The sequence below is a fragment of the Carassius gibelio genome, chromosome A19 (assembly GCF_023724105.1).
Source record: "Carassius gibelio isolate Cgi1373 ecotype wild population from Czech Republic chromosome A19, carGib1.2-hapl.c, whole genome shotgun sequence".
Classification (NCBI taxonomy): domain Eukaryota; kingdom Metazoa; phylum Chordata; class Actinopteri; order Cypriniformes; family Cyprinidae; genus Carassius; species Carassius gibelio.
The window spans coordinates 10,609,140-10,634,170 of record NC_068389.1 but is presented as its reverse complement, the minus strand read 5'-3'; the positions used below and the strand labels follow the sequence as shown (position 1 = coordinate 10,634,170).

At 36.9% G+C, this 25,031-nt stretch overlaps 1 protein-coding gene across 2 annotated transcripts; it reads left to right on the top strand.

Moving 5' to 3' along the window:
- The first annotated feature begins 16,351 nt into the window (after positions 1 to 16,351).
- Positions 16,352 to 21,075, top strand: LOC127935152 (neurensin-1-like). 2 transcript variants are annotated; one of them, XM_052532767.1, is made up of 3 exons: positions 16,352 to 16,427; positions 18,226 to 18,414; positions 19,354 to 21,075. In XM_052532767.1, the coding sequence occupies exons 2-3, from the start codon at positions 18,235 to 18,237 to the stop codon at positions 19,735 to 19,737; spliced, it is 564 nt and encodes a 187-aa protein (XP_052388727.1). In that variant the 5' UTR covers positions 16,352 to 16,427; positions 18,226 to 18,234; the 3' UTR covers positions 19,738 to 21,075. The 2 variants fall into 2 exon arrangements, with proteins under 2 accessions (XP_052388727.1, XP_052388726.1); XM_052532766.1 differs by lacking the exon at positions 16,352 to 16,427 and adding an exon at positions 16,519 to 16,899.
- Positions 21,076 to 25,031: the final 3,956 nt, after the last annotated feature.

The following is a 25,031-nucleotide window of genomic DNA, read 5'->3' as shown; positions in this document are numbered from 1 at the left end:
CAAAACCAAGAAATGTGAATGAATTGTGGAATGTTGTTAAAGAATCATGGAGTGGAATAACAGCTGAGAGGTGCCACAAGTTGGTTGACTCCATGCCACACAGATGTCAAGCAGTTTTAAAAAACTGTGGTCATACAACTAAATATTAGTTTAGTGATTCACAGGATTGCTAAATCCCAGAAAAAAAAAATGTTTGTACAAAATAGTTTTGAGTTTGTACAGTCAAAGGTAGAAACTGCTATTTTTTTGAACACACCCCTTTCAACTAATTGCCCAATTGCACAGCCTTAAGAGCGTGCATATCATGAATGCTGGGTCTTGTTTGTTTTCTGACAATCTACTGAACCTACTGGTAACTTGTTTGCCACGTAGCAATAAAAAATATACTAAAAACCTTGATTATTCTGGTTAGTCACATTGTACTGCTATTATTTTGAACAATACTGATATATATATATATATATATATATATATATATATATATATATATATATATTTTATTTTTTTTATTTATTTTTTTTAATACGAAATCTTACTGTCCCCAAACTTTTCAACAGTAGTGTATGTATTTACTCTGTGTGCCTCTTCTTGTTTTTACCCTTAACCACAAAATGATTGCGTTTAATGCAGTCTCACACATGGGACAAACAAGAGAAAATACTTGAAAATACAATGTTTGTAAAAGCAAAAAAAAAAAAAAAAAAAAAAAAACCTTCCTGTTAATGTTTTATTCTCTTGGCAAAACCTTCACCAACACCACAAAGGACTGAGAATAGAACTTCTAAACACTGCATCACTGTATATATCCTACGAGGTGAGCATCTCTGTGTGCCAGCGCTCAGCTTGAATCTTTCTATTCTGAAACACACTGAGATCAAAACATTTTGTGTCTTTCTCCCTCTTTTTCCCTCTCTCTTCCATTTTTCTTCTTTTGTCCGTTAGGAAACAATAGTGATACTGGGAGAAACAGTGAAGAAAGGAGTGGGAACGTTGCCCAGACATGTTGCACATCTTGCACACGGCAGGAAAATGCTTTGACAATCTGACTCTTTAAAATCCAAGCATCATTTGTATTAATAAAAGGATGCATAATCCTCGCTCTGCATTAACAAGCAGCTTCAGGAGCTCCAACTAAACGTGAAGAAATTCTTCAGCAAACTTTTCAACGCCTTATGTTACATTTCATGCTGAATGTCGGTAATTGTTTTGCACTGCCAGTATGGAAGTATTGAACGTTCCTTGGCAAAATGGTCCTTCCTAATATATGCTCTGTGAGTTTCTTCTCCTTGGCTGGTCTAATTAGCGCCAATGGAGGTGTTGTCAGCCCAACTCCATCTCTGCAGATCGCAGCAGCTGTTTTAATTCCAGCAAGAGCAATGTTAAATTTCATTAAGACCCAAAACATTCTCGTTACATGCAGACAGGTGCAGGAAAGCGTAGTGGATTTACACCACTGTGTGTAGCATCTCCGCTGTTTTTAATGTAATGTTTCATTGATGCATCACATTTTTTGTTCTCCCCGCGTATGATACGTTTCTGAAAACCGCACAGCTCAGGGACAGCGTTAGCTGAGCAAAAAAGTCAACCTAACGGTGGTGACCAGCAGAATCATCCACTCGGGGACTGTTTCACACCCCGATTTGTCAGGATCCTTTATGAGGGCTGAGAGATCCTTCAACTCAGTGGGGAGATGGACCCACGTTATAGGCTAGGCATGGATGTGCAGGTAATTAAGAGAGCGTTGGAGTCTTGTCATTGACATTACCCTGAGCAGCACTCTACATCCATTACTCATAGTAAAGCTCATTATGGAAGCACAGAACTCTGCTTCTTATCGCTACATTTCTGCCTCTATGTATGGAAACGGAGCAAGATAATTAACTCAACAGACCATATTTCAGCAGAAAATATGGATTGATATAAAAAGAAGCCAATATGTGGATCTCTGACATTTAATGAGTCACCATGGCAGTTATGTACATGATCATATAGTCCATGGTGTTTAATTTCCACTGATGACTTGCCAAGAAAGATGTTGGAATAAAGGCCAAGAACTGAAAAAAATAAAATAAAATCTACTTCAACTTCAAAACTGGCTGTATAAGTAATTTCAACTCCAAATTTTGGTTTCACTTTATTTTGATAAGTAACTTGGCACCTACAGTACATGTCTACTAACTCTCATTAGTGTGTTAGTAGAGTATTAGTAGACTGGTAGGGTTAGGGTTAAAATAAGTTGATATGTATTTGCAAAGTTACTTAAAGTTAGTAGAATGTCTGTTTTGAGACCATCCCAATAAAGAGTTAGCAGATATTAAGCAGAAAGTCGTCTAATACTCTAAGTTAGAAGACGTTCACTGTGATTTTGCCAAGACATGTTCCTGGATCAACATCTTTTGTTGATTCTGGATAACATTTCTGTCCAAATATATAAACCTAACCCAATCCCTACCCTAAACTTAACCCTACCCATAATCTATTCCTTAAATCAAAGGAAAATTAATAGGTTAATAAGAAGGGTGTAGAAGTATCTAAAGTCTAAAACTGACATTTCCTGAAAACTTATCCCTCAATTCTGATTGGTTAATTGAAATGTTGTTCCAGGGTCAATAAGGATGTTAAAACAGAAACATGTTGTACTTGGTGAAATCATGTTCACCGTTCGTAGACATGTAGGTGCAACATTATGTATTGTCAACAGAATGTTCAAAAGGGGCCATCAAAATAAAGTGTTAACCAACTTTATTTTTTTTCAGCCATCTAGTGGTCGGGAAATAAACTCAAAACGAAACAAGCTTCCATGAATCTTGTATAATTTTTATTATATCGATATTACATTTTTGAGAATTGAGAATACAGTATCGCCAAACTAAATATCGTGATACTCATGTGTATCGATATTTTCTTACACCCATACTATCTTCTGTCCTGTTTTGACCCCCTCATTTGAATAGGTGTGGCAAATTGTCCACTCAGAAGTAAATGCCTACTGCTATGATTGGCTAAATGTTGTGTACGTTTGACAGCTTTCATCCTTCATAGATGGATGCTGCTGTGATTTAGTTAAAAAATTCAGAAATACTCAGAACATATCAAATAATCTGGAATAACAGACAAATCAGTGGTGACCACATAAAAGTTACTGACACTTGTGTGGTTCAACATTACTGTCAGAACCAATGTAGCCATACAGCATTGTCTTTTAGTTTCAATCTTTCTGAAAACCCCTGTGTTGAATTGTCTTGTTTGTAAACAAATCCATGGTAAAATGAAGTGAACACAGAACCAAGTTCTTACTGATGTGATCTGGAACTTCATTTAAAATAAAGTTTATCCATTCTTTCGTAATGTTGGGATTAGAAGGAAGGCGATGCAAAGACTGTGTTTTTCTACAACTTGGCACTGCAACATCTTGTTGTCTTCAGAGCATCTTTATTGTTTGGTTTCAGTGTATACCTAAGTTTGCCTCTCTTGTTATTTACACTACATGCGTGAATCAGTGGGCGGGGCTAAACAAGCAGTGATGTAGAAGCAGGCGTTGATCTTCTTCTGCGGAGGCGGGGTTTAGCCTCACATTCCACAAGCTGTCATTTTGGCAGATTGGCTTCAGTTTGGGCTGTTTTTAGACTAACAAGAACGTTTTTTAGTTCTGAAACTTACAGGATGTTTTTATAGTACAATGACCTCTGATATGTCAAACCCTCAAGGGAACTTTGATTTCTTAGTTCATGACCCTTTTAAAGTAATGGAAAAATATGTTGCCATGACTTACTGATCATTTCATCTTTTTTAATGAATATTAAAATAATATTATGAAATAAAATGAGAAAATGAGAAAAGTAGCATCAAAGGGGCCATTTTTCTAAAACATAAAAATGCTTAATGTGCATATGAAGAAAATTATTATAATCTCATAATATTAGCATTTTATCATAATGGCATTGGCTGTGCAAGTAATTTCAACTTTTTAACTTTCAACTCTAACTTTTTTGGTTATATTAAACATAAAAAATCAAGGCAAGTCTCATATACTGTAACTTAAAAAAAAAATACATTTGAAATTGAATAAATTGTTTTGGATAAGTTAAAGTAATGGGGGGAGAAGGAAAAAATTATGTTGCCATGACTTATTGATCATATCTTTTTTTACAGTGAGGCGGAGAAAGTCAGACCATTACACACTCTAAAAAAATTGAAAAAGTTTAGTTGAAGCTATGGAGAGGAGCGGGCAAGGTGCCCAATGAAAGCATAATTTATTCAGCTGCGTTCGGTACAGTGAAGGCCTCCACACAAAGATGCCCTGTTCTGGGGTCGCCCATAAATTGGGGGTCTATGAATGGCTAGCTGTGCAGGACTATCGAGCTCTTTCTCTGTCGCTCCTCCAGAGGGGAGAGTCTGAAAGCTATTTCCCCCTGTTAACTCAGCTGATTTGTGAGACGCTAATAGCCAATGTTGACACAGACCTCAGCGCACTTTTTTTCCACTCGTGGCGTCTCCTGGAGGGAATATCATGCCACTTTATCACATTGTTCCCATAGAGGCTGGAAATTCAAGGCCTGTGTGCTGGATAAGGCCCATCTTGCTTGCATCCACGCTGAGTTAGATTAGACATGCTGTCATCATTCTGCCAACACTGAGATGTAGTCTATCATCCAGAAGAGGAGGACATGGTCATCACAGGGAGGTTCAGTGTCAGAGACATGTGGAGAAGACATCCCTGAAGAATCCTGGAGGGGGGTTGAACGATATTCTTTCCACTAAAGGTCTTTGTGAGGCATGTTAACCCTTGGAGCAGCAACCCTAACCATGAATACTGCATAAAAATAGTATCTTAATTTATCTTTTTTTTTTCTCCAATAAACATTTATAAACACTCATACCAAATAAGTTCACTTGAAAAGCAAAACTGCAGAAGTATGTGTGTTTAAGTGCATGTAAAAAAAAAAAAAAAGTTGATTTTGGGGGATAAAGCCATAATGTTTTAAAAATAATCATATAATAGGGCTTTTATGAGAATGAAGTCATAAAGTTTAGAAACATAAAAGTCATAATATTCCAGTATTAGTGTTCTTTGCGAATAAAGACAAAATTATACAAATAGAATTGTAGCATTATGAGATAAAACTCCTAATATAAAAAAATTAAAGACGTAGATAATTAAGTGAAATCATAATGAAGTTAAATCATAATATTATTGGCAATTAAAGAAATATAAAAAAAAAAGCTTAAAGTAAAAATTATGAGAATAAAGTGACTTTGTGACATTGTGAGTTTAAAGTCATAATATTACGAAAATAAAGTCATAAGAAAAGTAACATTAGTAAAATTGTATGTAGTTACACGTAACGTACTTACAATAGTAATAACAGTAAATTGTGTATAATTACATGCTAAACTAACCGTACAACTAACGGTAGCATTTTATTTAACAGTCCTGTTCCTCATGCACATACTATGTACTTATTATAGTAATTACAATAACTATGTAATAACTAGGTACTAACCCTGAACCTACCCCTAAACCTAACCCTACCCCATGTAGTTACCTCGTATTACCAGAACTTTATTAGATAAATACACTGTAAGTACACTATAAGTACATGTTAGTACACGTACTGTAAAAGAAAGTGCAACCCTACTAACCTTATACTGAACCTTAACCTTAGTAAGCACATTTACAATTACCAAAGTCCTTTCAGGCAAGTCGTGCCACTCGGCCGCCATCTTGGCAACGCCTCCGGGCAGCTATTTCAGAATAACAAGACCAGATCCTATCTGAATGAATGGGCAGAGAGTCAGAACTGCACTTTCACTGGTCACCTGGACATAAAAATAGCATGTATAGAAACCGCAGTGAAATATAACAAAAATCGCTGAATAAAATTGATGACTTTGCCCCAAAATAAGGTTTAAAACACCCTTTCCCCCACAGGTTATACCTTTACTATGCATGCGCAAGGGTTCCTCAACTGTGCGCTTACATCAGTGGAGCCAGACGATAGGCTTAAATGTTTCCCGGCTTGACTGTTAGAAGCAGATGATTGGCTTTCCAGCAGGAGGGGTGGGACATGTGCACACAACCGCCATCTTTGCCGTTACGGGTTTTCCTTATATAGTTGTATTGAGGATTGAGGAAGTGATATGTCTCTTATAAACTGTCTCTGCTATTACTCAGTAGCTAATTATTTGAGTAATTACAATTTAACAATGAACGGGGAAATTCTTCTAGAAATATGCTTAACATGGCAGTTCACATGTTGCGTCTAAAAATCCTTTGAAAAGCTCGGGAACTTGCTGTGCTCTCCATGATGACACGGAAACTTAGAATAAATGAATTTCCAATACTGAAAATCTCTTGCAATAGCTCTGCTACTATATTCATTTAAAAATGTCTATCAATGTACAGCTATGATCAACTGTTCCTCCATCTTGGCTGAGCTGTTATTACTGAAACGCTGAAGCTAATTGGTTGGTTCTCTTGTCACATGACGCGCGGTGTGCTTGCGGCATTCTGAAAAGTTTAGATGTTTTCATCTCGCTGCAGCGCAGACCCGCATAGAAAAAACGGCTGCGTCGCTTCTATTATGTTTGAAATAACAAACTTGAGCACATAAAAGATCCTGATGTGACTACTTTTTTATATATTGTCAAAAATAAAGAAAATTTACTGTGAAAACAATGCATGTTGGGTTTATGACAAATAACTGTATATATAATAATAATGATGCATTATGGGATATGATTCTAGTCTCAGCCTCAGAGGTCATGTCCATGGACCGTTGGCTAAATGCCTGATGCATACGGGACACAAAAGTGGAAACACTTCATGAGTATCGAAGTCATCATTGAATTGGATTTCTGCAAAACTTGTGTGTCGCATTCGTTAACGGTCCGCCTGGAAACACCGTGGAGCCAAACCCCCTCACAAAAGAAGAAAGCCGCCATGTTTACAACTGTGAAGAAGAGCGCTTATCAGGATCAACTAAACACCGGATTTTCAAAAGTATGTGAAATATTTAAAGTTCACGCCATAGAATATTTTAAATATAGAGTTTTAAACACCGGTCTTTTACTGTGGCGACATTTCCACACCTCGAAAAGTGACGATGAACGAAACGAACTGGGATTGGTTGTTGGTTTGTTGTTCGTCAAATGGCCTCATGGGCGGGCCTTAGCCAATGAAAGCTGCCATGAAATTCAGACCTTCAGCCTGTAATGTGAGACCAACTAAGACGTCGTAGCAAAGTCCACTCACATTGGCAAGCAAACATTTGCATTGTTATTTATTTAGTTAGCTATTTTTGAACGCCTATTATGAGATTTTAGTTGTTGTTATTGTTTTGGTTGTTTTTTTTTTGGGGGGGGGGGGTGTTAGAAAATGTGTGTTAGAGAATTTATCTTCCCACTTCCTTATCTACCCTATTTTTTGTTTGGTTTGTTTGTTTGTTTGTATCTGTTCAGGTGTGTGTCATTAATAAGTCTAGTCTGCTTGTGTAAGTTGCTCTCTTTCTCTGTCTTTTTTTGTCGTGTCTTGTCGATGTTAGCAAGCCTTCTCTCTGTTTGGATTTATCTTCTGTAGATTTATTAAAGACTGCCTATCTTCATCATCGTGTTCATTGTGTTTATCAGTTGACAGCTGTAGGGATGTTTGTATATTTTAACTGGAAAAAAGACTGATTAAGAATTGATTTTATCAGTGCAATGGCTATGCAGACTACATCAGGTAGAAGTTTAAGCGCATTTAAATATTTATTGGTGTGAAAGTGCCTTGAATAAACACGTCCAATTAGCCCTGGTCAGCGGGCCGGCAGTGCATTGGAACACTCTGAATGTTTTATACAGTCTAATGCATTCAGCAGCATCAGTCTTTGTTATTACCGGCTCTCAGCAGTGACAACAACATGGCCCGGCCTCAACGGAGAGCTGCCGGAGTCCACATCTGCTTGAGCGCCCTCATCTATAGCACATCTGCAGAATGGCCTATGTTCACCTCATTTGAATGCTTCTTTGTTGTAAGCCAGACTGTTTTAGAAAGGCATTTCTGAGATTAATGACCCTTAATGTAGATTTGCAGGGTAAATCGCTAAGTTCGAAGTTTTCGCCTGGTTTTACACAAGGCCTTGGCATCCCAGCATCTCACGCTTTTGTAGCCAAGTCCATTACATCTGACACAAAGTTGTTGTTTTTTTTTGTTTTTTGTTTTTTTTTGCCACACATTTTGACATTTTTCTTGGGAATTATAAAAAATGAATGATGACCTCAATAGTCTTTTACATCTTGCGTGAAGATCAATACGTTGTGGGCGAGTAGGTTAGGGGGTCTCCAGAGGTTGTTGGGAGAGAAGGAGGGGGCTCCTCCAAAGCGCTCTGCTTGTACACGAGCTGCCGGATTCACTAAGTACTGTGTTTAATTGGAGGCCCGAGTTGAGGCAGGCAGACGGGTGCTGAGCAGGGCTGTCAGTGCCGAGTGGTACAGCAGAGCGGCAGCAACGCAGGAGCTCCTCTCCATAGAGAGCCCAGGAGTCCCATACATTATTGATTGCTCCTGAGATAAAAGTGGATGCTATGCCTTGCACCCTGCTTCTCAGGGAGGAAAATGAAAAAGGGAGACACAGGGAGGGAGGGAAAGCGAGAGAGTGATGCCCTGGCTTCCAGCACTGTGTCGAGGATGAAAAACAAGACCTTGAGAATTTGATTCTTTTCCTTTTACAGTGTTAGAGTATCAAAGTGCTTCTAATATTCATTATTCATAGGTAGGCTCATCAAAAACGGTATTCTTTCACAATGCTGCATCTTTTGAAGCATTTCTTGTACATACCACAAAAGAATAGCAATTCCCCCAAGACATTTTTAGGCATAATGAAAAATTAGAAGTGTTGGGTTGTGAAAATAAATGGCAAAAATAAAAACTGGAAGTCATTTGATGGAGCCAGTGTTAAGCAATGTTGGGCTTTTCGCTTATAGATCTGGTCAGTTGAGGTATTTTGGGGCTTATTTTGAGAATTTATGGGCTTGTTAATGCTTGACACCCACAGGACAAAACATGACTGCTTTATCATTATTTATGTGGACTATATTAGGTTAATGTTACATTAGATTACGTTTAAAGACTACTTAAGTGAACCCCTCAAATTGACTGTTACTTTTTTACCAGTCTTACAAAAGGATATTTTGACATTTGAAATAATTTGATTCAGCATCAGCCATCAAACCTGTTTTTGATGCAGCAGTAAGCCACCAATGCACACTTATTAGCCTATAATTGTAAGTATTATTTTAGTTATACAGCCAGGGGGAACAAAGTGAACAGAGTTTACGTCTTATCTTTTTGGAGGACAATAAAACTCACATTTTTATTTTGGTGCACTTATGGTTTGATATATATGTGAAATATAATAACATGCCAGGGCAGTTGGAGGACTTTTGAAGGGGATTAAATCTAGTTCAAGGAACAAAAACAACTTTTTTTAGCAGATAGCAGAAAACTGGAATAAAACATCTTACATTTTCCCAGTGATATTTTTTTTCAGTAAGTAATAAAATAATGAAGTCATTTTGCACCTCAGCAAGCCAAGTCATATTTGTGCTTTATACAATACAGATTGCAGCTTCATAGTAATAAACAGAATCAATACACAAACTTAAGATGAATAACACAATGTCATTGTTGTGTCATTATTCAGCTCACATCGGTTCACTGTTGATTCAGTTCATTTCAGTAACTCTAAAGTTCATGAATTATGAATCAAGTTCAGTTCAGCTGTAGAGAAGGCAATAGCATTGTTAGTCAGCTCAAGTCACTTTAGTGTTGATTCAGTTCAGTTTAATAGTAATGTCTATGTTGCAGATTTCATCAATTATGAAATGAATTTGAAAAGCAGCCCTACAAAAAAAGCACTAGAATCATTATTAAGCTCCAGTTATGTCATTGCTGATTCAGTTCAGTTCTTATGTCAGTGCTGATTCAGTTCAGTTCAATAACTGTGTAAAATGATCAATTATGAATCAAGTTCATTTCAGCTATAAGCAGCTCTACAGAAGCCAACAGTGTAGATATTCAACTCAAGTCACTTCCGTATTGATTCAGTTCAGTTTAATAGCAGTGTCGATGATGCAAATTCATCAATTCAGTAAACCGTTCAATTCAGCTTAATGACTTCATTGTAATTTAGTTCTTCACAACTTCGATTCAGCTCTAAAGCAGCTCTACATAAGACTATTGTGTTATTCAGTCCAAGTTTCACCAGTGTAGTCAAATCAATATTACCGCAGATGTCTTTTAAACCCCAACACGCACAATGAATCTGTATGCCAACTGTCACGCTTAACATTCCATACAATTTTAATATTCATTCAGGTCAAATTGACCTTACAGCCTAGCAATCAAGGCAAATGGCACAAAACGCCTTCCACCCTTCACCCAGAGGAGCGTGAGCGGTGATTGCTGACATGGGTCATGCTCTCAGACACCACTATGATGTAGCAGAGAGACAATAGTACCCTGCCGGACGGTGTGGCTGCCGGCCTCTGCTGCTGTTCTCTGGGACCCAGGGGGCCTCTGCATCCATGCAGCCCACAGAAGCAGCAGATGTCGGGACTGCTGTGCCGCCGTACCCCCCGCTCCTGCCCTGGGGCTGTGTGCAGAGCGAGCTGCGTGTGTAGGACACTGGGACAGATGGCAGGGGGTGCAGGCAGGGCTGAGTAGAGAATGCGAGCAGTCCGCCGTGCCAACACTGGATTCATAGGCAAGTATGACATGTTTACCTCTGTGGATTGAAACCTATAAATGTGCCCTTTGTTGGTGATGGGTTTTACGCCTCTGGACTGTTGATGAGGCACTTCAAGCATTCAACTGATAGTCAAATCTTGTCTAAGAAGAATGTTTTTAGGAGTTAAAATAGTAAAAGTAATAGGAATGTTTGTTATATAGTATGACAAACAACATTTGTTCACATACTGTACATTCCAGAGGAAACTTGTCTGCAAAATGTAACTGTACCATCAGGCACTTCTAGATGACTGTGTCTCGTGGACAAGACAAAGACAAGAGCTGCTCTGTCATGAGCAGTCTGGGATGATAGCGCCATCTAGCGTTCAGGTGGTTTAAAACTTGAACTCAACGCATCCCCCCAAGTTGTGCAAGCAGCATCACTCAGACACAAATCACCATGTGTGAAATCTAGGCCACTGTGTCTGGAAAAGAGACAGAAAAAGAGAGAAAACAATATCCTTATGTAACCAGCAATGACAAAAATGGTGACGGATTAGTGAATATAAACTCTTAAGACTGAAAGAAAGAAACATTATCTTGGCAATAAACCCGAATCATACGTTTTTTTTCCTACTTGTTTATTTATGGGTAAAAAAATGCTAACTTTCCATAGTTTGAACAAAGAAGACACTTAAACATTGCAGAATATATATATATATATATATATATATATATATATATATATATATATATATATATACACCGAATTAAAGAGCTTTTTGATTTGACCATTGGTGAAAAACATTCTGTATTTCCCACCATGCTGGCACTGACCTTTGACACATATGTTCTTTTTTCTTTTTTTAAGGAAGATATTTGCATATACTGAATAAATATTTTTTATATATATTGTTAAATTGTATTGTCATTATACAAAAGCCTAAAAAAAATGATTGAACCATTACTTTGTATTAAGTTAATACTGTTTTATTATTTTATTTTTTCAGTCCACTATTACAGTAATGTTAGATGTAACCCTGAAGAAAATGTTTTACATTTATTTGCATACCGATTTACATAATAAATACTGTTCTAAAGCGCCACAGTGAGCAAGAGAAAGGCCATGGTTGCAAGGTGAAACTCTATACACAACACAAGTGCAAATGATTCATATTCACTCTTTACTATTAATTATAATTAAAATCACAATTAGTCTCTTGGTTTCCAACCAGCCTTTAGAAAGCAGAATGAAGCTGCAATAAAGTCAAGTTTGCAAGCGTGTTAACAAAAAAAGCACAACACATATTTCATTAATATTGGGAGTTCACCCAGAAATTAATTTGCTGAAAATGTACTCACCCTCAGGTCATCAAAGACGTAGATGAGATCACCAATGGATCCTCTGCAGTGAATGGGTGCCGTCAGAATGAGAGTCCAAACAGATGATAAAAACATCCCAATAATCTACAAGTAATCCACACTACTCCAGTCCATCAATTAATGTCTTGTGAAGTGAAAAGTGGTGTGTTTACAATAAACAAATCCAGCATTAAGAAGTTTTTAACTTCAGGCAGGTATTTCTGGCTAAAATATGATCCATAATATTGCTTTCTCCATGCAGTGAAAAAGTCATTTAGTCTGGATCAGGAGAGAAATATGAACAGATCAAGCACTGTTTACAACAACAACAACAAAACGTTTAAAACCATTCTAAATGAATATGTTAATGGATTTTGATGTGAGAGGACAAGAGTCGATGGACTGGAGTCAAGTGTACTGCTTGTGGATTATTGTGATATTTTTATCAGCTGTTTGGACTCTCATTCTGATGGTACCCATTCACTACCAAGGATCCATTGGTGAGCAAATGATGTAATGCTAAAATTCTCCAACTCCTTTCAGATTAAGGAAACAAACTCATCTACATCTGGGATGGCCTGAGGGAGAGTAAATTTTCAGAAACGTTTTGGGTGAACTATTCAGTCAATACTTTGAAAGCCTTAATAAATCCATTTTATAAAATATTTTGCAACCCCCAGACCCCAGTTTAAAACCACCTGACTTCTTACAGTTAAAAAGAGCTGTCTCCACCATTTTTATTTTTTAACTTCTCAAATGTAATGGTTTCTCAGCTTCAATTGCCTCATATAATAGCAAAATTTCCTCTGGTTGCACACAGGACTGTGCACTAACTGTATCATGACCACTTCGCATTCTGACACCCATTTGACATACTGCTTTTGCATACTATTGCATACTCAGGCGCGGGGTTTACCTCAGCCCTCGTGAAATAGGCTTGGCTTAGGTTGAGATGACATGTATTATTCATCGCAACGCCCCATTGTTTGACCATTAAGATGATGTAACATCTCCATTTTGGCACGCGGGCAAACTGTCTGGGTCCCGCTACATCAGGCGACGCGTCTCTTGACTTTTTGAACTCCGTTGGCTTCTCCACACGACGCCAGCCGTGTAAGCGCATCGTATATCACGGCTGAGAGGGAAACGGTGGCATTGCCATTGATAGTGTTTATGCTTCGCCGCCTCACCGACATAATGAGCACATTATCTGCGCGCTCTAGGACTGCCGTGCTCGCCCCCGCACTTTAAATATTCATGTCCTATATGTAGGGGGGAAATATTAGACAGTTGTTGAAGAAAGTGTTTCTCTTCATCAGTGCGCATGTAACAACTCATAATATGTGTTAATTTTCAATATTTAAATCTGCTTTACCATAGTTCATTAGCGGAAATATACAGTATAGACAGCTGTCATTCTGGAGCTTCAGCACCATGGACAGCTCTAATTATCTTTTCAACATACAGTATTGTTCAAAATAATAGCAGTACAATGTGACTAACCAGAATAATCAAGGTTTTTCGTATATTTTTTTATTGCTACGTGGCAAACAAGTTACCAGTAGGTTCAGTAGATTCTCAGAAAACAAATGAGACCCAGCATTCATGATATGCACGCTCTTAAGGCTGTGCAATTGGGCAATTAGTTGAAAGGGGTGTGTTCAAAAAAATAGCAGTGTGGCATTCAATCACTGAGGTCATCAATTTTGTGAAGAAACAGGTGTGAATCAGGTGGCCCCTATTTAAGGATGAAGAACACTTGTTGAACATGCATTTGAAAGCTGAGGAAAATGGGTCGTTCAAGACATTGTTCAGAAGAACAGCGTACTTTGATTAAAAAGTTGATTAGAGAGGGGAAAACCTATAAAGAGGTGCAAAAAATGATAGGCTGTTCAGCTAAAATGATCTCCAATGCCTTAAAATGGAGAGCAAAACCAGAGAGACGTGGAAGAAAACGGAAGACAACCATCAAAATGGATAGAAGAATAACCAGAATGGCAAAGGCTCAGCCAATGATCACCTCCAGGATGATCAAAGACAGTCTGGAGTTACCTGTAAGTACTGTGACAGTTAGAAGACGTCTGTGTGAAGCTAATCTATTTTCAAGAATCCCCCGCAAAGTCCCTCTGTTAAAAAAAAGGCATGTGCAGAAGAGGTTACAATTTACCAAAGAACACATCAACTGGCCTAAAGAGAAATGGAGGAACATTTTGTGGACTGATGAGAGTAAAATTGTTCTTTTTGGGTCCAAGGGCCACAGGCAGTTTGTGAGACGACCCCCAAACTCTGAATTCAAGCCACAGTACACAGTGAAGACAGTGAAGCATGGAGGTGCAAGCATCATGATATGGGCATGTTTCTCCTACTATGGTGTTGGGCCTATTTATCGCATACCAGGGATCATGGATCAGTTTGCATATGTTAAAATACTTGAAGAGGTCATGTTGCCCTATGCTGAAGAGGACATGCCCTTGAAATGGTTGTTTCAACAAGACAATGACCCAAAACACACTAGTAAACGGGCAAAGTCTTGGTTCCAAACCAACAAAATTAATGTTATGGAGTGGCCAGCCCAATCTCCAGACCTTAATCCAATTGAGAACTTGTGGGGTGATATCAAAAATGCTGTTTCTGAAGCAAAACCAAGAAATGTGAATGAATTGTGGAATGTTGTTAAAGAATCATGGAGTGGAATAACAGCTGAGAGGTGCCACAAGTTGGTTGACTCCATGCCACACAGATGTCAAGCAGTTTTAAAAAACTGTGGTCATACAACTAAATATTAGTTTAGTGATTCACAGGATTGCTAAATCCCAGAAAAAAAAAAAAAAATGTTTGTACAAAATAGTTTTGAGTTTGTACAGTCAAAGGTAGACACTGCTATTTTTTTGAACACACCCCTTTCAACTAATTGCCCAATTGCACAGCCTTAAGAGCGTGCATATCATGAATGCTGGGTCTTGTTTGTTTTCTGACAATCTACTGAACCTACTGGTAACTTGTTTGCCACGTAGCAATAAAAAATATACTAAAAACCTTGATTATTCTGGTTAGTCACATTGTACTGCTATTATTTTGAACAATACTGTATATATATATATATATATATATATATATATATATATATATATATATATATATATATATATATATATATATATATATATACATGATAGATGTAAGCTTTTTAAAGTACTCTCTCAGAAATAAAGGCACAAAAGCTGTCACTGGGATGGTACCTTTTCAAAAGGTACACTTTTGTTCCTATTAGGTTTTAATATGTACACTTTAAGTACTAATATGTACTAAAGGTTAGGTTAATTGGACCCTTCATGTACATTTTTAAAAGGTACCACCCCAGTGAGAGCTTTTGTACCTTTATTTCTGAGAGTGTACTGAATGCCTCTTTGTAACTGCGTGTGTAGCCATGGTAATAACACTTATTGACTGAAGAAGGAAGAGTGTGTATTAAAATGAACATAGCCTGTCATGTGAGGACATGCACTTTTCTAAGCATTCCTGACCACAAAACATATCCCAAGGCTAGTCGTAATGAGCTGGCATAGAACTACTTGAAGAGTTTGTGGAATTTCTACAAAAATGCAGTTTCCATCATTCAGAGCCTCATAATAGATGCACAACCTTGAACATGGCTTATGGTGTTGCAAAACTGCTAACAAATGCTCTGAGAGCACTTACAACTTTGAGGATTTTGTTTTTCTTTCTTTTTTTAAATCACATCTCTCTCTATATATGTGTATACATGGTTCTCCAAGTTGAAGGCAGGAATCAAAAACCAATTATGTTTTCACAACTTTAGACTTAGGTAGCCTAATTGTGAATGTGTTTAATTGGCACATCCTGTATTAAACATTAAAGGGCATAGACAGTCACCACACTATATGAAAAATACAAAATGTTACTAGTTCAATGCAAAAAAAAAAAGAAATAAAAAAAAGAAAATAAAGAAAAGTCTTGGTGTGTATATATATATATATATATATATATATATATATATATATATATATATATATATATATATATATATATATATATATATATATATATACTTATATATTTTTTGGTGTGAAAAAAAAAGAATATCTGCAGGACATTAAAATAACCTATCAATATTATAAAAAAAAAAGAATATATAGATGCAGTCGAAAAGGTGATTACGTATTTACACATTATTTTTCATTACATTAATATTATTTTTTTTAGAAAGTAGAAGGCGAATAGTGTGTAAATGCTGTTGAGGTTAGCTGCGCATGCGTATTGTGCGCGCTCCAGCAAATGGAAACTTTGGCTGATGAAGACACGAAAACAAGCAACAAGGATAGATTACTCAACATTCGGTAGTAGCCTCATTTATTTGACCTATTATATATTTAAACCAATAAGATACATTTGCACAGATACATCGTTTTGCTTGGATCCGTCAAAACCGACTATGAAAATGAATATAATATGAGGGAAGTCATTTAAATGAGTTTTAATAGCGACGTATCTGCAATATACTGTGTCTGTGGCACTTTAATGTTCCATTGCCATTGTGATTTATATAATAAGGCAGACTCGTTAAATCCTCCTTACTGACTTTGCGTTTATTGACATATTTATTGCTGTCGCCAACATTTCAGCATCTCCCCGCTTGATTTAATCGCAGCAAATGTAACGATTCTGTGCAGCTCTATTTACATAAACGCGTGCTTAAAAGACATTGGGTTTGATCGTGTAGATATATAAGAAAATAACCAAAGTGTTTTGAATTTCACGGAAGCAGATGAAGTCGTTTGATTAATATTCGCTGCGTATAATCATGCAGTGGTGAGTTGTCATTCTCATACACTTTATCACACTGAGTGTAGATGGTTGTGTCTCTAATAAGCGCATGTTAGACATATGTTAGACCAGTTAGTCTGCGAAATAGCCTATGGACTTTTGTAAAATCTTAAGGGGAGTCTACTTTTGAAATTAGTAAATTTCAGTGGCATTTTTAAGTTGTTTTACCACCCTTTCCACGATTAGACAACGTCAGATTAGACGTTTTAATGGTTTTCGATATGTGAATTTACTTTATGATAAGTAATGACTGATTTTATGTTATTTGATATGATTGTCTGATATGACTGCGGTCTGCTGTTGTTGCTATGGCTACCTCCTCATTCCATCTCCATTTCTAAGCGACAGTTTACCGCCAAATATGAGCTCTTTGCAATATATTATTAAACACATTTTTCAGTTACAGAAACGTGTGAAAATGCTGTTGAAGCATATGTGTTTATATGTAAAACCTTTGCAGCTTTTTGTTTTCTTCCACTACCAAAAACTCTTGCATTTGAAAGACTAATCTGCAAATGATTAATGAACTAATTTGCATTATTCTCTTTTTAAGCCTGTGTGTTCATTATTCTGATCTTCAGTTTTAGCTAATGAGGCATTTATAGTGCCTCCCGAGTATTCAGAATATGAAGGGCTTGATTAAACTTAATTATAGAGTAAATAAAACATTTGTGTAAACTGCATTTTAATCAAAAACTAATTACAGTTAAATAGTATTATTATGTATTTGAGCGAATCTATGGAAATATTGCATGCAAACTATAGTGCGTGTAAATTTAATTACTAATAGTATGATGCTCTTGAGAGCGTGGATGACAGGTAGTGGAGTGTTATGTCTCTGAGAGTGTGTGATTCATCAGTGGGTGGTTTTTCACTTCGAAGAAAACATCAACTATAGCAGGCACGGATACTACTGACATTCCAAAAAAATGCAATTATTAAATCTGTGTGTGAAAATTAATAAGCAAAGCGATGTGTTAAAGGGGTAATTCACCATTGACAAGATGGATTTTTAATAAAGGTTGTCAGTCTATGCAATAAAATTAAATTAATTTGGTGCTACATGATTAGAGAGAACATAGATAAAGGCTGTTGTGAAAAAAAAATACAATACTGTCGCTTATATTTGATTTAAGACTGTGAAAAGGCTGAAAAAAAAATAATTTATAAAAAAAAGTCACATTAAGAAATGCAGTAAACTGTTGTAAAACTCGAAATCATTACAATTAAAAGCTGAGAAGGTTAAGATGTTAATACTGTAGGATGGATGTTTTGTGTGTTTCCTGTAATGATGTGTGATTGTAATCACAGGTCTGAGAGATGGCCTCTTGCTCTGAGTTTTGTGGGTCCAGTCACGTGGTCAACTCCGGCTGTCATGTTTTCGGAGTGCGTTCTTATTTGCACCACTTCTACGAGGAGTGCACAGCCTCAATGAGGGAGCAGCAGGAGGACTTTCAGGACCAGAGATCAACGCTGCGGTGGAGCTCAAGCTTCTGGAAGGTATCAGAGAGAACCCTTTAAAAATAAAGGTTCCAAAAGAGTGTTTTGGCAACAATACCTTAGAGCAGTGGTGTCCAAACCTGTTCCTGTAGAGCCAACGTCATGTAGAGTTTAGCTCCAACCAGCCCCAAAACACATGCCTAAAAAGTTTCTAGTGAATCTGAAGACCTTTATTAGTTGATTCAAGTGTGTTTAGGGTTGGAGCTAAACTCTGCAGGATAGTGGCCCTCCAGGAACAGGTTTAGATACCTTTGGCAGTAGAACCTTTTTGGGTTCTTAGAAGAACCGTTTTTTTTCTTAGTGTGAGGAACATTTTAAGAATCTTAACTTAAGTACCTTTTTTTTTTTTTTTTACTATAGACTCTTAAAAATAAAGTCCAAAATGCGGTTTTCAGAGCAATGCCGTAGAAGAACCATTTTTGATTCTTAAAAGAACCTTTCAGTCAGCAGTTCTTCATTTTATTTTTCTTGGTGTGAAGAACATTTCAATCATCTGAAGAACCCTTTTCCACTATAAAAAATCTTTTGTGGAATGGAAAGGTTCCATGGATGTTAAAGTTTCTTCACAGAACCATCAATTCAAATGAAGAACCTTTATTTTTTAAGAACATATTTGGTTGTGTTATGACAGTGTAAAACAGATGCAGTCCTCAATTATATATTGTTTTAACAATTGGCATGTTTGCTTGAGTTCAAAACCAAATTCGAATTGATTCCACTTTGCCCCCTCTGGCCATTCTGAAGGTGTTATGACGTTTTGAAATCTGGTACATTTTTAAAACACTTCTGTTATTAAAATGAATACCACTGAAGATATGTATTGCCTAGAGTATACATAATCAGAAGCAATTCAATTCACCAACTGTCAATCACATCAAGCAGAAGAAAGAGTCTTGACTCAGTGGGATCATTAACAAAATCAAACTTATTGATTCTTAGGTCACACTTGCCGTTGGTGTCATGCTCCTGTCATTGGGGCTGGTGGTCATGACAGTGGGCTATTCCATCCCCACTCGCATTGAGGCTTTTGGCGAGGGCGAACTGCTGTTTGTGGACCACCAGGCCATACGTCACAATCGCTCGCTACACATATGTGTGCTGGTCGGGACAGGGCTTCTCACTCTGGGTGGGGTTCTGATGGCAGGTGGAATCCTGATGTCTAACTTCTCCATAACTCCCACAAAGCAGGAAGACTCAAGAGGAGAACGGAAGAGGGGAACCAGGAGCCCAGCAGACCCTGTAATGAAGCACCCCAGCCCAGTCTCTAGTGACGGAGGAGTATCTCCTCTCACTAGGGACGATAAGGTTCAGCAGTGCTCGTAAAAGAGGTGTGTGACAATACCCGTTCAAGAGTGCTGTCAGTGTGATCAAAAAAAAAAGCTTGTGTAGATTTGGGAGTCTTATTTGTGTTTGATAATTATATGCTAAGCTAATTAAATTGACATACTTGTGCCATCTGTTGTCAAGCACAATAATTATTGTCAAAATAGTTTTTGTATTTTTGTATATTATACAGTATTGATCAAATGAAGAGCCACCGAGTGGTTAAAGGGCAGTAAAAGAAAGTTCAGAATAGTTTGGGGTCAGTAAGTGTTTTATTTTATTTTTTAAGAAATTAATACTTTTATTTATCAAGGATGATTCCAACTGACGGTAAAGACTTTTTACATTCATAACTTTGTATTTATCAGTGTATCACAGTGTCCATGAAAATATGAAGCAGCACAACTGTTTTCAACATTGCTGATAATAATAAATGTTTTTTTGAACAGCAAATCAATATTTTAGAATAATTTCTGAAGGATCATGTGACACTGAAGACTAGAGTAATGATGCTGAAAATTCAGCTTTTGATCACAGGAATATATTGCATTTGAAGATATTTTAAATTAATAAATTGTAATAATATTTCACAGTGTTAGTTTTTACTGTATATTTGATTAAATCAATGCAGTCTTTGCAAGCAATAAAAATCTTCAAAAAAATCTTACCCAACTTTTGAACAGTAGTGTATGCATATAAAACATAAAATATTAAAAGTCATAAATAGCTAAATATTGAAAGCATCTCCTGTGCCCGGTATGCATCTTTTAAAGTGTAAAGATGATTTCTGAAAGAGAAGACCAGTTACATTCAGGATGTAAATATGCATTTATAAAACCAATTGGAATTCAGAATGTCATCGCCGTTGGAATCTGAATGCTGAAGGTTCTAAACAAAAGTTTGAATGGAGTCTGATGTTAAGATGTTCAGGTTGACTTAATTCAGGAAGAGGTTTAAACGTTAGCATTATTCGTTTAGAACAAACCCTGTGGAGAATGTTTGAGCAATAATAATACAGCACTGCCTTGCAAACACTCGAAATGCCAGTCATAATAATATACACAATCTGGCACAAACCTACTCTCACTGTCTCTATTCCTGGATCCCTGGAGTCTTTTTAATCAGATATTCAGCCCTTATGCATTACAAATCAGGTAATAGTCTTGTTCTCACACAATTTTTGCTCTTTACTCTTTCACAAAATGCACTTGTGTGAAAGTGGAAATGGGATTTACTGTACACAACATCATAATTGTCTAGTCTCATCGTCTCATTATGTTAATGTATATTAATGCTCTTCTCTGAACAAGCCCAATAAATAAATGTCAGGATACTCAATCCACTTGACGTTTTGTGTATTATTATTATTAATTTATTTCTGAAAGATCACGTTCATTGACACCTTTTCATTCATTGATGATGTGAATGAAAGAAAACCATTCTCGGAAGGGTGTGATCTTGTAAAAACAGCCGTCTCTTTTCATATTGTCTGTCAGTAGGCAGTCTGAGTGACTGTAAATAGATGCAGGAAACAGCGATGACTCATCCCAGCCTTGTTCCCTGCCGCCACTAAACCGCTTTCTCCCTCTTTCGCTCTATCACGAGGGCTGGCTGTGAGTCACCTTCCCTCAGATAAGTCATAGCTCACAGTACGTGGGCTGTTAACAATCAATTAACCAGCGCTCCACACGTAGAGCCATCATCAAGAATCATTCACTACTCTGCAGCCACACATATTCAGAAAAGGAAATGTTGTTTGTGCTTGATGCCTGTGATGTGTTGGCATGTTTGTTTAGAAAAGCCACACCAGATGAACACTACAGTGTGTCGAAGTGTGTCTGGGTGTGCTGAAAATATGCCCTAGCCCTCAGGATGACCTGCCTATACGCTTCGTTTTTTTATAAAGACTACATCAGATTTGGCAAACCATGAACATCTTGACATATGGTCATATGGTGGTCAATAACCAATGTGGTTTCACATTGTTCACCCAAAGAAGTGAACTATCTTGGAAAAACGCCATCCAAGATGTAGATGAGTTTCTTTCAGAAATGTTGCATTACATCACTTGCTCACCAATGGGTCCTCTGCAGTGAATGGGCGCCGCCAGAATGAGTGTCCAAACATTTGATAAAAACATCACATTGATACACAAGTAATCCACATGACTCCAGTCCATTGGTTAATGTCTTGTGAAGTGAAAAGATAAATTAAGTGAAAAGACACCAACATTTATTATGAACTGTTTTGACTTGTACACTGCTTGATCTGTGCATATTTCTCTCTTGATTCAGACAAGATGAGTTTTTAGCGGAGTCGTATTTTAGCCGAAAGCAGTGATTTGAAGACAAAAACATCTGGATGGATTTGTTTATTTCAAACATGCAGCTTTCCATTTCAGAAAGATGTTAATTGATGGAGTGGAGTCACATGGATTACCAAGGACTTCTGTAGTATAAAAAAGGCTATGGCTACCATCAACTGTTTGGATGCCAACGTTCTTCAAAATATCTCTTTTTGTGTTCAATAGAAGAAAGGAGCTCACATTGAGGGTAAGCAAATAATGACAGAATGTAAATTTTTATGTGAATTATGAGAAATGATATTTTCAGACCTGGAACAGTCCTGTGCACTTCCTGCCATGCACACACACTACAAGTGACCAAGAACGCAAATGTTAGTGTAAGGTATTGGGACAGACCCATACTTTGGACTTCAGTTGATGTTTGTGTTTTGAGTCCCGTTGACTTTAGATAAAAACAGCTGAAACATTATTCTTTCTTTGTGTGTGTGTGCGTCCTGCAGAGGAAAGAAAACCATGCAAGTTCGGAATGACATGAGACTCAGTAAACAAGAAACAAGTTTTTAAATAAAACTTATTTAGGACATCCTGAGAGGGTAGGTCAGTTTTTCAGTACATCCGTCACTCATTGCATGTCACTGACCGACAACTCAATGTGTGCGAGTTTGAGTATCTAACCTCAGACCGCATGGAGTAGAGAGCCAGACGGATACACGGAGGGTCTGTGACACCAGAAAGGTCTGTTCGCTGTGTGGTGGGGGTTTGGAGAAATGAGACGAAACTGACACGCTTCATTGACTGAGCTGTGGAAAATGAGTCGCTGCTCTGAGAAACTGCACACAGCAGAAATTCAATCAACCTTTGAGCTCTTGCCACTGGTGAGTGATGCTGATACGCTCAAGGTTTCAAACCACAATTAAGAGCTTATTGCTGTTTACCCATGAAAGACTAAAATGCCACATTACTGATACTTTATTTTTTAAAGAATGTGAGATAATTGAGGTCTCTGACACCTATTATCCAGTAAGTATAACGATTAACTGATGCAATAGCGTGTAATATTAATAGATACAGTGTTATACTTCATTCTTATATTATATTTTTATTACGTTTAGTATGGAAAATTGTGAAAAGGTGTTTGTCCTTATTTACTGTACTACAGATTTGTGACTATCTTTAGTAATTGTGCAAACAGTAATTTGCAGAATAACCATTTTCGGGCACACAACAGAAATGTATTATTATTACTATTCATTTATGTGTATTTATTTATTTTAATTGGTGGTTACCAGATAGTGAGGTAAAACAGCTAACGAATGTGAACCAGGGTTTTTATAGTTAACTAAAATGAAAAAAAAAAAAAAAATAGATACATATATATATATATATATATATATATATATATATATATAAATGACAAAAACACAGAACAAAATTAAAATTAAACATACTGAAATTAAAATGTAAAACTTCAAATTTGAATAAAAACAATGTATTTTTATTTATCCTGTGAAAAGCAAAGCTTGGTAACTTTAAAGATTTTTTATTAGAATGTTTTATTAGTAGATTTCTTTGTTTATTGTTTTTTTTTTTTTTTGGTCACAACAACATTCCCATATTTTAATTTGTCCAATTTCTGACAACTTTATTTTGTCTATGTGTCAATTTTATTTATTTTTGGTTTTTTTCATTAGCTGTTGTGTTAAAATAGTCTCTTTTGGTTTAATTCTAATTTATTTTTATTTTATAGGATATAATCATAAATAATTGATCATATGACACATCACGGGTGATCACATCACACAGAGCACACCTGTCAGCATGTGCCATAAAGACAAACACTAACTAGACACGTTCTGGCAAGCAATCACTAAAGCTAATTCGATGAATGAAAATCTGACTCCACGATAAGAGCCCTGACATCCACTGTCACCACAAAGATACGGAAACAGTTTTCAGCTATTGTTTTCTGACAGCCGCATTTGAGTCATTGCGGGCCATATTTAAATCTCGCCTGTCATTAAATAATAATAAAAAATAAAAAAAAAGTTTTATTTCAGCAAGTTCAGTATCTTTGAAAGCCCCATTATAAGATTTCACAGTCTCGCAGCCCTGTTCCTATTTGCCACCGTTGCAGTTTGTCAAACATATAATGTTAATTGGATTGTTAAGTGAGAAATATCGCATCCAATAGAATCCACCTCCAGTCAAAATATTGGCAAAAAGCAATATTTCAAATGAGATTTTAATTTGGATAATCTTTTGAACTTTAATAGAGCCCGAGCCAGTGGGCATATTGAGATTACCACATCATTATTAAACAAAGGTGACACAAAACCATCAATTCTCAGTCTGTGACAGATAAACGCTTTCCACTGCACAAATAATATTAGTTCTGCCTACTGACGCCAGCTCTTATCTGCCTCTGGTTTATTAGGTTCACACTGCTGTCAGGTGCTGAGAGATTTGACAGAAATGCTTGCATATATGAATCGCGGCACACATAGGCCTACATGTTGTCAGATCCTTGGAGGAAGCCTGAGGCACGGCGAATGAGACAAGCCCATATCGGCGGTTTAATGAAATTCTCCCTGCTCATCAAACACAGGCAGAGAGTCATTATACATGGAAAAGGACAGACAGACGAGATGAAACGTATGCTTTCCTAATGTCACTCTCCATATTCCATATTATCATAATGCATGCCATAAGGATGGACGTGTGGATTCAGATGTAGACACGAGCGGTCATTCATTCAGATCGATTGAGAGATGGTCATGTTATTTTATAACCTTTATAGCCCATAATGGGTGACTTTTTTTTCAGTTTGGAGATTGCCTAATTCACATATTGAATCAATAACGTCACACAATCTGTTTTACAATCCCTGAAAGATCATTCATTAGGATCTCAACAAGACTGAAGTACTTTGCATGAACTGGGTGTAAAAGCTCTGAATAGTCATCATATAGGCTACATCTCAATCCACAGA